Below are 14,970 nucleotides of genomic sequence, written 5' to 3'. Positions count from 1 at the left end.
ATGTGTTGCAAGTAAGCCCTTGCTTCATCAAAACTAATGTCTTAGGACACATTTAAAAAAAAATAACAAAAGCAAAATGGAAAAGAGGGATATAATACTGGAAATAATCATTCCCCGGATTTATTTTCATTGGGCTGAAGTCATGTAAGAAATGTGAACCTCAAAGGTTTGGGATAGAAAACAGAAAAATTATTTTGTCACCCTCCCTGACTGTACCTTTCAAGACTTCTTCCTGGTTTGTCATGTTATTTGGAAAAATACTTGACCACACCTACTTGAATTTCTCAATGTTGGCTTGAGTAAAAGAAGCTGTGGCAAACTGAAGGAGGAGCTCTCCTTACCTTCTGTCTGTCACCCAATAAATAGCCAGCCAGGTTCTCCCCATTCCAACACCCTGCTGGAGAGATGCTACTACTATCACACCACCTGCCCCTACTGGGGCTCCTCTTGTTCTCTCTTATTCCAAGCCAACTATGCACCACCTGCGGTGAGTATCCTTTGATCTAAAAGTACTGTGATAGTCTCCTGGTAGCTACTGACAGGAAACTGTGTGGAGAGTTACCTGAACAAAGACCCTATGTCAGTTCTATATGTGGTTACACTCTATGAGTAATGAGTAAGGTAAAGGGTGGCCAGAGATGGTAAGGAGAGGTCCACAATGTAGATTGTTGGAAGAGGGATCATAGATTCAATGTTAACTTGCCTAGCTGTCCTTTCTGTTCTCAGATCCTCTCTACCACAGTGACACTGCCAAGTAACAGTCTACTTTTATTCATTTTCAATTGTAGGAAATTCATGACCCCAGAAATTTTTCAGATCATGGAAAGTTATCTTTTGATTTTCAGATACAATCTATTTTTCTGAAGTTCAACTCATGAGTTTTGGGATATCAGCTATGTCTTTCAAATAATGAAGACTGTTCTCTTGTCATTGTTGAGTTTAGATGTTCCAGGCTACACATCTGCCTCCCTTCCACTTTTTTTCCTACAGGACATGGGTATAAGCCCCATCTTCTTTCTGTCCTTTAGGGGTAGGATCCAGTGATTATGTGGTTCTATTAAAAATAGTGAGTAGAAGAAAGAAAAACTGGGTTCAGGTCTACTCTGACCCCCTAGTAGCTGACTGATCCAATGTTTCTGAATTTTTTATCACCACTCATAAATGGAGGATAATTGGGAAAGGGTGTTGAAACATGTGATTTATTGAAGTGTGGTATAGCTCTCAGATTGTATAATTTCTGCATGGAGTCTTTACCCTGGAATTGAACTTCACATCAGTCCAAAAATGACTGTAGGGTGCCATCTGCGGCCACATCTTCCTGGTACTCAGTAGCCTACAGGAAGTGATCCATACCACAACAGAAGGACTTGTATTCATACAAATGAAAGCACAGACTAGGCCAACTCTAATTTTATTTCCTGGCTTGTCATTTTCTTTTCTGTATCCTAAGAATAGGAGAGTCTTTATGGAAACTTTGAAGTTCAATTCATTGTCCAAAATAATTAACTTTGCCTTCAGTAGTCAAGGAAGCTGATTTGAGTTGTTGACCAGGAACTAAAAGGTCTGTTTCAGGGCCAGAAAAATCTGCTAAACCAGATGCATCTACAAAATATCAGAGATGACTCACAATTATCCAATTGTACCCGTGGCAGACTGTGACCTTTCTATAATTGCTCGATTCAGATCTTCCTGGTCTCTATTTTAAAAAGAAAGAAGAAAGAAAAAAATCTTTTTTTAATAAGTAAATAAATAAAATGAAGGAAGGTGGGCAAGAGAAATCACATATCCTGGATACTGTAAGTATAGGGACAGAAGCTCCAGCTAAGCTGAAAGTAATGATTTGTACAGGATTTTATCATTTATTAAGTGATTTCTTGTTCAATACCTATGAAATAGGTGTTAACATCCACAAATTAAAAATGAAAAAACTGAAGGTCAGGAAGGTTACATAACTTCCCCACAGTCACAAGTTAAAGGGCACAGAATCCAGTCAAGATCCGACTGGACCCGGGGTTCATGTTCTTCGGACTATCCCGCTAACCCAAGGTCATCTGGAGATTTTCTTGGGATTACAAGCAAAGCATATTTAGAAATGTTCTAAGTGAAAACTAACTTTTCTTGTTCCCCAGTTCTTGGGGGACCCTGGATTCTGTTTTTCCTTCCACAGTATAGTGTGACTGACTCCCTCCATCCTTGTCCCTGGGATTTGAACAGGCAGTTGGCTAAAGCCAGAGGGTTTTCCTGCGCGTGTGTACTGCTGAATAATGATTGTGATGCCTGGCCAGTTGGGCAATCAGACAGTTCAGCCTTAGGGTTAATCACCAACATAACATAGAACGTTTGCCTTGTCTCCCTCAGGATTAACAAAATTAATTTAGAAGAAGATGGAAAAGAAAAGAACGAATCCAGGAATTAGAAAGGGCTATACACTGGAAGTCAGAAGATGTGGATTAAGTCTCTGATTACTGAGTTTTCTTTAAGGACACCCTCTCTAGGTTTCATATTCAAAATTAGGCAATGATACTAGATCTTCAAGGCAGGGTTGATATTCTGTCATTACCCAGTGGTAAGGCTGAACCAGTGTTTAAATTTTTTACATACATCCATGCTGGTTGGTTAAGGAGTAACACCTGGCACAGCAGGGGGTCCAGACCCATCTTTTATTGTGCCAGTAACATAGCCAATGACTACTGGATTGGTCTATGTCTGTGCCACATATGTTTCTAAATATGTTAACATCACCCCTGTTCCTAGTTGTAATATTTTCTGTGTGTTTCTTATTTCTTCCCCCCTCTGCCACAGAGGTAAACAAAAAGGACCTATCCCAGCTACAGCCTCTAATAAGCACGATGATCAGTTCAAAATATCCTAGAGCTATTCAAGCTGCCAATGTCCTGTTGTCCCTCAGACTTGTTGGGATCCCGGACCAAAGCTTAGAAAAACAGCTGATCCAAGAAATCAGAGACAGGAGTGGTGAGTACCAATATTTGATGGAAGGTTTAGGATAACAGTTACCTATTTATAAAGATTATCACCAGTGAGTCCTAAAAATTGTGTGTCTGAAGCATCCCTGCTACATCTATCCTAGTTGTATAAAACTAGGTAACAGAAAGGTGACTCAAATTTCAATCCCCTGCCACCCACCCCAGAGCCACTTACTCCTTTGGGGCCCCCAAATCATTTTTCTTCAACAGGTCCCAAGGAAAAGCATAAGAAATTATAGAGCCCTACCCGCTAATACTGTTCTATAAGCTAGCTGAGTTCACAACCAGACAGGGATTTGGACCACAATTATGAAGGCTGACAATTGAGAGGCAACCATAAAGTTGAGTTTGAGTCCAGGCTCTACTTTGTGACTTCCATGTCAATATAAAGCCTCAGCTTTCTATTTAATGTAAGGGGGAAATGAAGTTACTCCTACCTACCTCTTACTGTAAGAATCATAAAAAGCCTGAGAGTTTTGATACTCTGTGAGTCAGAATAGGAAAGTCAATTATTACTTTCCTGGCAAGATGACACCCACAATGAGAAAAATCCTAAGATTTCATATTTCTCTATTTTTTTCTTTATCTTTTTTTTTATACGGATTGCATCATTCCAAAAAGATCCTTTGATTTCATAGGAAAAACTAAGTTCTAGCTCACAGTTTTACAATATAGCTAGAAAAGGCTCTTTTAGGGGGACAAAGATGAGAACAGTAAAACATTAGTATAGAGTGAAACAAAAGAAAGAAGTGACAGGCAACACAAGTCACAGCAGACCAAAAATATCAGAAGTATATACCTCATTAAAATGGAATGCTTTCTTTTTCAGTGTTAGATTTAACCTCGGGCCAGCTCGCCTTGGTTATACTGGCTTTGGGAGCATGTCAGGAAGCTAATAAAACCATTACACATTTTCACCTGGTCAGACAACTAGAAGAGAAATTCCAGGAAGAAATTGGAAATATGGGTGAGAATCAAGTGTTCAGAGAACTGAAACAAACTTGTCTTCTTCTCCACTGATTCAGAATTCTGTAAAGGTTCCTTCCACTCTTCTTTCTCCTCTTCCATAATCCTACTCGATCTTTGTAAATCTTCCCTTTCTACATGCATGTTGGATTGGATTTTCAAATATGTTCAACTGAGCATTGACCCTTCATCAAACACTACCTTATTACAATGGTGAACACACAAACGCACACACACAATACACGACAGTTCTCTAGTCCTCTACAATCTTGACTTTCTCTCTTTTTTTTTACTAAATTTATTGTGGTGACACTGATACAGGTTTGAGGTGCACAATTTCACAACACATCATCTGAACACTGTATTGTCTTTTTTACCATTCCAAGTCAAGTCCCCTTCCATGACCATGAATCCCCCTATACCCACTTCCACCAAACCAACCCGTGCCGGCAATCATCACACTGCTGTCCATGAGTTATTTGTCTTTTTTTCACTCAGTCCCTCTACCCCACCACACAGCCCCCTAATGCCTACCCATGACAGCTGTCAGCCTGCTCTCTATCTATAGGTCTATCTCTATTTTGCTTGTTAGTTCACTTTGTTCATTAGATTCCACATATGAGTGAACTCATATGGTACTTGTCTTTCTCTCACTGGCTTATTTCACTTAGCACAATGCTCTCCAGGTTCATCCATGCTGTCATGAAGGGTAAGATTTTTTTCTTTTGTATGGCTGAGTAGTGTTTCATTGTGTAAATGTACCACAGCTTCTTTTATTCACCATCTACTGATGGGCACTTGGGCTGTACAAGCTTGACTTTTAGACAAATAATGAATCACATCAGAAATAGCTGAGCAATACAAGATGCAGTGGCATAAGTACCAAATTATGCAAAACTACTATGGAAGGTAAAGACAGCCAAAAGTACTTCATCACTGGGAACAATCAGTTGACCATGATGGCTGCCAGTGTGGTGCATTGCTTTTATTTCAACTCCTACCCAATATCTTATTATTCATTGAGTTCCTCCAGTCCCGTCTTTCTTTGAAATGGCCTCAACTTCTTATAGCTTCAATCCATTACTATTGAAAGTGCAAGAGGCTTGGTTGTGGGACATCCATCTCCTGGTCCTAGCTCTGTAACCACCTGAATATCAGCATAATATTTTAATCTCTTTAGTACTGGGTCTCCTCAGTGACAAAATACAAGAATTTGAACTTGGTGGCTCTTCAGAGCCTTTAAATTTCTCAAGTTCGCTGGCTTTCTGACTGATCCTTCTTCCTATTACTCACCTCTCCTTAAGTGTAAAGAAATTAGAATAAAATAAGTGGGAATAGACCGCAAATGTGTTATTACCCCAGTACCATTCCTGTGAGTAAGGTATTTCTTTTCTCTCTGCTAGAAGAACACCATGGCAACCCGCTGACTAACTACTACCAGCTCAGCCTGGACGTTCTGGCCTTGTGTCTGTTCGACGGGAGCTACTCAATTGCCGACATTAATAACTACTTCACTCCTGAAAATAAAAACTTTTATTTTGGTGGTCAGTTCTCAGTAGGTGAGTCATTAAACCCAATTCCCTTGATAGAGAGAGGACACTGTTATCAGTAGGTCTTGCCCTTAAAGTTTTTCTACCAGTAAGTATGTAGATTTTATTCTCTCATCTACCTTAGTCTTCTCAGAAGGAAATTTTCTTTTTGAGAAAAATGGAAATGGAGGGGTGGCAGTTAAGTCTCTTTCTAGATGTATAGTATAGTAGAAAAACTTGGTTCCTATCCCATCTCTTCTTTGATTATAGAACCAATAAATCTTAACTCTTGACTTTAATTTTTCCATCTGTTGAAATGAAGATAGAATATGAGAATCTACATATAAGTCACTTTAGGAAATATAAGTGTGGGAGAAAGGGAATACAGTGGAATTCATTTCTCTTAACCCCTGACTCTTTTTCCAATTTATTGGAGCCATTTGGATGTGTGAGTTTACTTGAACAACACACCCTTCCAGATGACAAGGCCCAATATTTTGATCAATAAAGTGTGTATTCACAATGGGGAAGGAGTGGAAATTTCCCACTGGATAGGCTTACTCCCCCCCCCCCAAAAAAAAACAGTCCCTTAGTCAACTAGTTTTGGTGCTTAGTCCCTATGAATACAGATACACAAGCTCATCTTCCCCAAAAAAACTCAAAGAAAATAATTCAGTGTCTCTGGAGAGTAAGAAGAATGTGAGATTTTTTCATACTTCTTTTCCTATGAAAGAGGGAGATCACTACCCAGGGGAATATAAGTAACAAGACAGAAAAAACATCTTATCCTCCCTTCTTCCAATCTCTTGCCTCATCCTCGTTAAGGAGATTTTTTGGAAAGCAATTCTCTTAAGTGGTATTTTCTAATCAGTCTAATGAAAACCTTGGAACATTACAAAGACCTATATTGTTTGGTTTACAATGCTTTGGTTTCTCAATTCTCTTTTCAATATGGCTGAAAGATGAAAAAGTGAAGGACTGAGTGTATATATCTACAAATTTATAACTGTTTCTATGACCAAAATGTGAGTTATTGAGGACAAGGTACATAGTTACTCCACATACAAAAAGAATCTTAAAATATTTGAGTGATTAGTGTTGAAAGAGTGATTGCTATATTTTGACACTTTTCTCTACCACCATCAACTAGCATGAAGTAATCATTCCAATTTGCCCTGATGTGTTCCTCTTTTAGCACCGAAAGTCCCACGTACCAGGAAGGAAATAAGTCCTACATACCAGGAAGCCCTGCAGTTCAGGTCAAATTGGCATGATTGGTCACCCTATCACCAATGTTTGGTTTCTTGACAGATACTGGTGCAATGGCTGTCCTGGCTCTGACCTGTGTGAAGAGGAGCATAGTGAATGGGCAGACCAAAGCAAATGAAGAGGATTTTAAAAATATCGATAACTATATAAAGTCACTGGTAAAAAAGATTCTGTCTGAGAAAAAAGAAAATGGTCTCCTTGGAAACATATATAGTACAGGAGAAGCTATGCAGGTAAGTCAGAGGCTAAAACAGGAGACACTGAAGGGAGACACAGAGGAAAGCAGTATATTAATCCTTTTTTATTGGCCTCCTAAGATCATATCCATTCTGTTCCCTGTACTACCTTTGCTCTTATTCATATGATGCTCCTCTCTGCCTGAAATGTATTCTCCTTACCTTTAATCTTTACCTTTCCATATCCAATGCTTCTACGAAGCTTTTCCTGACTATGATGTCCAGACATCCTAGAGTCTTCTACAACTGCAACCTATCTTGTTCCAACCCCCAGAATTTCACACTTTACAATATAACACTGTTTTGGGCTTTCATCTCACCTCCCAAATTAGATTGTCATTTAGGAGTGGTGGTGGCAGTAACAGCAGCTGGTATGTATCTATATCAACTCATTAACACATGCAGCAACCAACGAGGAAAGAATCATTACTTTCATTTCCTAGACTAAGACCATGAGTCACGGAGCATCCGTAACTTGCTTGATGTTACAAAGCTGTAAAGTGATGCAGCTGCGGAGGAAACCTGAACAGTTGGTTTCAGAACTCACACTCAGCCCCTACACTGTCCCATACATGTCCCTTGAAGTCTGAGACTTTATTTCTGCACCAATTTACTCAACTCTAAGAAGAGATCCAGGAAGGCTTACGGAAAAAAAATCGCTGAGTCTTTAAGATGAATAGGGGTTTGCCATGCCAACTCAGGAAGAAAGAACCTTCCAAGGGACAGAGGCTAGCAGGACAAAGACCAAAGGCACCAAAGAATGTTACTCATTTTAGAAGGATCAAGGTGTTCAGCGTGGTCGGCATAGGGTCTTTGGAGAAAATTACCATGTGAGGCTGGTGTTGTGGGTAAGGGTCCAATCATAAGGTTGTTTGTACTATTGTTACCATTCAAGTCGTCGGCCTTGCTAAGTTTGAATTTAACTCAAAACAGTGGCTTCCTGTTCGGGCCACACATTTCCAATCACCCAGATGAGGTTTTAGGAAACGCTCCCATGTAGGCCCCACACCAGCCAGGTAGTGCAAAATGTAGGGGTGCGGCATGGGCCTCGGTCTTATCTGCCAGCCCTACCGGGGCTCAGTTCGCAGCAGGATGGAGAGCTCGCCGCCCACGAGATCATTTTTAAGAGATGTGATTGGTTTCTTTTCTTTTAATAGCCCACAAATAATTGTTGACTCTTTGGTTCATTTTAAGTCTTCCAGAAAAGATGGAGGGGGGGCTTGACCAGATAGGTCAGTTGGTTAGAGCATCATCCTGATATACCAGCATTGCCAGTTCAATCCCTGGTCGAGGCACATACAGAAACAAATTGATGTTTCTAACTCTTATTTTTCTACTTTCCTCTCTCTCTAAAATCAATGAAAGAAAATTTCAAAAGAAAGAAAAAAACCCACAAATGATGGAGAGGGGGAACTGCTCCTCCCTCAGAAACTCCAGAGCAACATCTTCAAGTCCAACCCATTTCACCCTTTGTCTTTCTCACTCTAATACCCTCCTAACTTTTCCTGCCCCATAATTCTGCTCCTTCAATCCAGCTTACCTCTGCTGTCTATATAGTTCTGTTAGAGTCTACTACAACTGCAAACTATCTTGTTCTATCCCATACAACCTATTATAACTTATTAGACTGCTCACAGTCGAGCAAATAATTCAAAAGTTGCCCTCAGGCCTGACCTGTGGTGGTGCAGTGGATAAAGTGTCGACCTAGAAATGCTGAGGTCGCCGGTTCGAAACCCTGGGCTTGCCTGGTCAAGGCACATATAGGAGTTGATGCTTCCAGCTCCTCCCCCCCCTTCTCTCTCTCTGTCTCTCCTCTCTGTCTCTCCCTCTCCTCTTTAAAAAAAAAAAAAAAAAAAAAGTTGCCCCCAAATTCAAGGGTCTACCAACCTGGTCCCAACTTCCTTGTCCATACTGTTCTTCCACAACGTCCCTGAGTATTCCCTACACACCAGTCCTCCCGCACCAGGAGAAGTTTTGGGGGGAGTTTGCTAAAATGCAGATACTCTCATCATGGCCAGGCCAGGCCCTGGCCGCCGCTCCTCTAGCTCCTTCTGCCAGGCTGTCCCCTCTGGGTACAGGGCTCTCTCTCCTCATGTCACCTACTGAAATGCCATCATATGGTAAAGGCTACCTCTACTAACGCCTTCTCCATCAAGCCTTTCCTCGGCCCCACTCAATGTTTTGAGCTTTTCCTCTTTTCAAAGATTGGGCCACTAAATGCTTATCTCAGAGCATTTATCTTAGGGGGCTCCTTTACAACAGTCTGTCTGTTAACAATACCTATTCAGTGCCTCCTGTATGGCAGGTATTGTCGCAGTGTTGGAAATACAAGAGTGAATATGGTAGACATAGTCTGTTCCCTTGGGCGCCATTATACTTTGTATTATTAAGCATTCCCCACCTCCCTGTCCAAAATAGTTTATAAGCTTCTGGAAGGCAGGAAATATATCTTAGTTGTCTAAGGTGCCTCTTATGTTATTGATGTCAAATGAATATTTACTGAATTGGAGGTAAGCTTTCCCCTCATTTAAAGTTTCTCATTCTCTCTCTCTCTCTCTCTCTCTCTCTCTCTCTCATTAGGCTCTCTTTGTCTCATCCACAAATGAAAGTGAATGGAATTGCCCACAAACTCTGGACACGGTGCTCAAGGAAATTCCTCAGGGAACATTTCAAAGGCCAATTGCTGCAGCTCAGGTCTTACCTGCTCTGAGGGGAAAGACCTACTTGGACATTAACAAAAACTCTTCCGGGCTCAGTGGTTCAGGTATAGCACTAAAGAACAAACTCTTTTGTGCCTTTCAGTGTCACACTCAAAGTATATGAGATTTAGGTGTCATTGGGGATCAGAAGTGATCAAGTAAACCTCTAAAGCATCACAGTTCCCAGAGAGAACTCAGTCCTTGATATACCATCAGAGATGATAACTACCTGAGGATTTGTTCTTAACAGTGGAGTAGATGGCATTCTTGATTTAAACACTGATAAACAAAGTAGTCTTGGTTGAATGATGTCTAGAGAGAACTCAGTCCTTGATATACCATCAGAGATGATAACTACCTGAGATTTGTTCTTAACAGTGGAGTAGATGGCATTCTTAATTTAAACACTGATAAACAAAGTAGTCTTGGTTGAATGATGTCTATCTCCAAAGAGATTTTTCTGATTGCTGGATACAGAGAGATGTTCTGATCATCGTTCCCATCTTCAGCAAAGTACAGCATCTCTGACTTTCCATTACGTACATGTCGGGGAAATAAGACGTCTGTGTGGAAGGAATATGGCAGTATTATAAGAAATTACAGCATGAATCATTGATTCAAACAACTGGTTTTGCAACAAGATAGAGAGCCATTTTCTTCTTTGTCATTTATTGCTCGTTTGCCACTGACCGGTTTAGGAAACTTAGACAAGACGTTTAAGCTCTGAGCTTCAGTTTTCTAATGTAAGACATGCAAATGATAATAGTATCTGACATAGGTTTTTGTAAGGACTGAAAGAAACAGTTCATGTAAAATGACTAGTACGGTGCCTGGCACAATATTTTTTTTCAATAAATGTTTAAAAATAAAAAGGCAAAAAAAAATGGAAGCATTATTGTATGCTATACCAAAAGAGAGATGCCTCCATGAGAAATGGGAGAGGGGGCAACTGAATTGTTTAAACAGCTAGGAGTTGAGCTGATCATGAGCATTCACAAGCTGGTAAGTATCTAGTTTTAATTTCTGCTTTAACCACGTGAGAGGTCTGCTCCTTGATGGATGCCACTTGCTCCTATAGCAAATCTCTCTCTCCACGAAGGAAAGGAGTTCGTGGATAGAGGGTGGATAGGTGTGCAAACTCTAACATCACTCTTATAATTCTGAATAATAATTCTTCTCTGCTCTCCTGTTTCTACCAGGTAGCTTTAACATCTCCACTCACGAGCCTCTCCCTGTGGAACCTACCAGCTCATCCTCATTTATCTCAGTCAATTACACGGTGAAAACCAATACAACGTATTTCACCAGAGTCACCGTGTCAAATGGTTCTGTCTTCCTGGATGTGATGGAGGAAGCTCAGAAAATAAATGAGACTGCTTTTCGGTATGGCGGTTCATAACCTAAGGTTAAGGGGTTTGTGCGATTTTTGAAAGACTCCGTAAAAACAAATCTGCACGTGAATGCAAAGTGCATTAAAACTCATCTGAATCATACCTTTGCTGATCATCTACATCTCGCAGCAGGGTCCTCTAGCACATAGTTGGCATTTAATTGATGTTCACTTAATGGATGAATAAGTCTGAGGACCTCTCTCCTGTCAGTGTATCTTCTTCAATAAATAGAACTTCTACATCAGACAATGTCTAGAACAGTGGTTCTTAACTATTTTTGAGTCAGTGACTCCTTTGAGTAGGATGCTCACCCCAGAAAGATAAACATACACAGAAAACATTGTTTAAATGAGAAGTTACACAAATGCTTGGAAGCCATTCCATCCCCCTGACACCCCACTTTCAAGAGGTTTCATGGACCCCTAGATAAAGGCTCCCTGGCCTAGAGAGATCAAATACTAAGGTAAAGATATTGACTTTGTGCCTGAAAACTATGGTTTATTTGGTTTTTAAAACCTAATTTACAGTTGTTTATTGTTTTCAATAACATAAGATGCTACAGAGAAAATTACATATGTATGAAAATCTCTAAGTGTGTGTATATATATAACATATTCTGTATATGCATATAAACATATGTGATAATAAAGGCTCCTTTCAAGTGCTCTCAGAAAGAGAATTGTGACTAAACAATGTGAACCAGACATTGACTGTGTCACTTTTTAGTCAACAAAATGAAATATTAAATTATTCTTCCCTGTTTCTCTTTTTGAAGAGAAAACCCACTAACTTAGGACTCAGGGTGCCTCCAGCACATCAGACTAACACTTTCGACTATTATTTTAGTAACTTTGATAGTGACTATCATGGAGTAGAAGTTGTTAACTTCAAAGTGTCTACTATGGCAGGAGGGAGGGACAGGAGCCATGGACCTCGTGTCCCTAATTTAGTCAGGACTGTGGGCATTCTGCATCAGAATCACCTGCAGTGTTTATGGGATGTGCAGACTCCTGGTCCCAGTCCAGACCTACAGAATCAAAGTATCTGGGAGTAGGGCCAGAAAAATCTGCATTGTGGGGATTGTATCTTCAAGTGATGCTTAGGTACATTATAGTTTGAGCCATGCCTGTGTAGAGTTGCCTTTGAAAACCCTAAGTCCCTGTGACCCATTCACTGCCCCCACAGGTTCACATTCGTGGAGAGCGCCTGGGGCCCGTACATCACCTCTGTGCAGGGCTTGGAGGCCAGCAATACCGACAGGACCTACTGGGAACTTCTGAATAAAGGCAAATCCCTGGACCAAGGTAAGGGACCGCATGCCAACAGCCCCCCAGACTGAAATTGCCCGAGCATTCAGATGTGAGGGTGGGCGCTCCTGTGGGAAACGTGCCGAGGAATTTGGAGAGTGCTATCCATTATTTAGGGATTGGGTGGTCTAATCATTTAATCCACTTCTCCTTTTTCTTTCTTCCAGGAGTTGGTAGTTATGTGGTCCACAATGGTGATGATTTAGAGGTTCGTTGGAGCAAATACTAATAAACTCAACCCTTCCTCAGCAGGATTGAATTCCTTTGCAGTGGAATTCCATGTGGACATTGGCCTCATGCCTTCCTTTTCATTGGTCTCAATTGCAAAAGGAGTATCTAATAACCTCCCTGTCTCTCTTTGCATGTTAAATAAATATCAACCACTATACACAAAGAGCCTGTGTTGATCATGCCATTTTAAAGGGGGGTTATTATTAGAGGGAAGACCACCTCAGGAGGAAGTGACGTGAAAGAGATTGGACCGTGTCTACTAAGCTCAGTTGTACTCGAGGTTCCCCTGAAAACTCTCTGGGTGACCCTGGGCAGATGGGGAAGACAGAAATCTGGATCTAATGTTGCAGCCACAAGCAACGAGATCAATTGGACACCTTGCAGGGAGGCTGAGCTCTCAGAGACCCAGACGCAAGGGCGGCGCCCAGTGGATGTATAGACTTCACGCAGGCAGTGGGTTCGAGAGGAAAATGGTGCTCTGCTCAGAGAGGGAAATGGGAGGTTTACACACAAAAAGTCAATCCATACAGTTTGCGGAAAATTACCCTCCCCGCCTCCAGCTGTCTCCCTTGAACCCCTCATTCTTTTCCCACATTTATTTTCCTTTCCCTGCCCCATAAAAATCACCTGGATATTCATATCAGCAAAACAAACAAACAAAAACCCTCTGCAGAATACACATCTTCTTAAAAAGTTGAATTATATTTAAGCAGCACGAGCTGAGTTATACTGTATGCTGAGAATGTGAGCCACTTACACATGCAGGCAGGAACCAGACCTTTCAGATGCCAGAGGACAAAAGGTCCTTCAGATAAGCACAAAGTGAAGTAGACAGTAGTAACACTGCCATCAGACAGAAGCGCCTTTAACCTCAGAGACAGACGGGAGGTTAACGGAATCTCACTCCCTCACCACTGCCCTCACGGGGGCCAGTGAAAGCCCTGGCCACACTTGCATTCTGAGAAGTGCCTATGGCTTGGAACTGTTACAAAACCTCCATGGAGTCTGAGGGAACAAATTTCCATCTGCTGCCACAGCAAAGAATAATCAACACAAATCTATAAAATGTCCAGAGAGAGACTCTGGGTGCTTTGGAAGCAGGAAATTAGGCACAGGAAAAAATAAACAAACCCAGTTAGTAGCTAGCCAAGGACTGTCAGCACCACAGTGTGTAGTGAAGAAATGTATGGCTGACACAGTTCCTGTTCTGCAAGCTATTTGCTAATGAAACAGTTGTGCCATGATCAGTCTCGTGGGAACCATAGCCGTAAGGGGTCATTTCTAGGGAAGGACCGTATATATTTAAGAATGGGCATACCAGGTGCCTGGATCCTCTCGGGATAGTCATGTGCAGGTTCTGGAACCCCAGGTCAACCCCGTGCTGGGTTCCTATTCCTGTAATTACCACAAACTCACTGCCCTAAAACAAAACAAATTTATTATTAGACAGTTCTGGAGGTCAGACGTCTGCAATGGGTCTCACTGGGTTGAAATCAAGGTTTTGAAAGAGCTGTGTTCTTGTAGAGTTTCTAGGGGAGAATCTATTTCCTAGTCTTTTCCGGCTTTGGGACGAAGCCTGCGTTCCTAGGCTCGTGCCCCCTCCACCTTCAAGGTCAGCAAGTGTACCTTCCGACGTCTGTTTCCATCGTCACATGGCGGTCTCTGACCCTAACTGCCCCGCCTCCCTCTTCCACTTACAAGAACCGCTATGATCACACTGAGCTCACTTAGACAATCCAAGATAATCTTCCTATCTTAAAGGCAGTTTATTAGCAGCCTCCATTCCATGTGTAACCTGAATTCCTCTTACCACCTAACCCGGCACATTCACCAGTTCCAGAGTAGGATGTGGGCATCTTGGGGCTGTTATTCTGCCTACTGCTCCTTCCTGTGGCATACAAGGCCCTCCACAATGTGACCCAAGCTGTCTTTCTGGTCTCATCTCCCACCATGTGCCATGGATCAGCTATATATCACTGCATAACAAATTACCCTGAAATTTCATGGCTTAAAACAACAATACTTATTACCTCACAGTTGCTGTGGGTCAGAAATCCAAGGGACAACAGCTTACCTGGGTCCTCTGGCTTCTGATCTTTCACAAGGCTGCAGTCACACTGTCAGTGGACGCTGCCTTCATCTCAAAGCTCGACTGGGGAAGGTTCTGCTTTCAAGCTCATTCACATGGTCATTGGCAGGATTCCTCCCTCCCTGCTTGTTGGCTGGAGACTGTGCTCAGTGTTCAGCACATGGGCTTCTCCACAGAGCAGCTCACAACACAGCAGCTGGCTTTATCAGAGCAAGAGAGGAGAAGAGCCAGAGAGAGACTGCAAGGGAGGGGGAAGTTGGTCTTTCATG

At 41.7% G+C, this 14,970-nt stretch overlaps 2 protein-coding genes across 10 annotated transcripts in view; one reads left to right on the top strand and one right to left on the bottom strand.

The window, feature by feature from the left end:
• Positions 1-14,970, bottom strand: part of LOC136318765 (oocyte-secreted protein 2-like) — a 59,221-nt gene extending 44,251 nt beyond the window's left edge. Inside the window, exons 1-5 of one of the 8 annotated variants that reach the window (XM_066251616.1) lie at positions 14,687-14,970; positions 13,931-14,032; positions 10,042-10,246; positions 6,719-6,821; positions 1,628-1,696 (exon numbers count right to left, since the gene is read on the bottom strand). The gene's annotated coding sequence lies outside the window, so the exon portion shown is untranslated. Of the gene's footprint in view, positions 1-1,404; positions 1,697-6,718; positions 6,822-10,041; positions 10,247-13,930; positions 14,033-14,686 lie in introns of those variants that run through there. The other 7 variants (XR_010728119.1, XM_066251617.1, XM_066251618.1 and 4 more) reach the window with 7 other exon arrangements.
• On the top strand, positions 349-12,775 carry TCN1 (transcobalamin 1). Of its 2 annotated transcripts, none has more exons than XM_066251615.1 (9): positions 349-487; positions 2,803-2,973; positions 3,814-3,951; positions 5,357-5,509; positions 6,791-6,981; positions 9,565-9,748; positions 10,883-11,066; positions 12,260-12,378; positions 12,549-12,775. In XM_066251615.1, exons 1-9 carry the CDS (start codon positions 406-408, stop codon positions 12,608-12,610), a joined length of 1,284 nt encoding a protein of 427 aa, XP_066107712.1. In that variant the 5' UTR covers positions 349-405; the 3' UTR covers positions 12,611-12,775. The 2 variants fall into 2 exon arrangements, with proteins under 2 accessions (XP_066107712.1, XP_066107711.1); XM_066251614.1 differs by having other exon boundaries at positions 5,354-5,509.

Source organism: Saccopteryx bilineata, chromosome 1 (assembly GCF_036850765.1).
Source record: "Saccopteryx bilineata isolate mSacBil1 chromosome 1, mSacBil1_pri_phased_curated, whole genome shotgun sequence".
NCBI classification, from domain to species: Eukaryota; Metazoa; Chordata; class Mammalia; order Chiroptera; family Emballonuridae; genus Saccopteryx; species Saccopteryx bilineata.
Note: the sequence above shows the minus strand (reverse complement) of the source record. Positions and strands in the feature narration are given on the sequence as shown.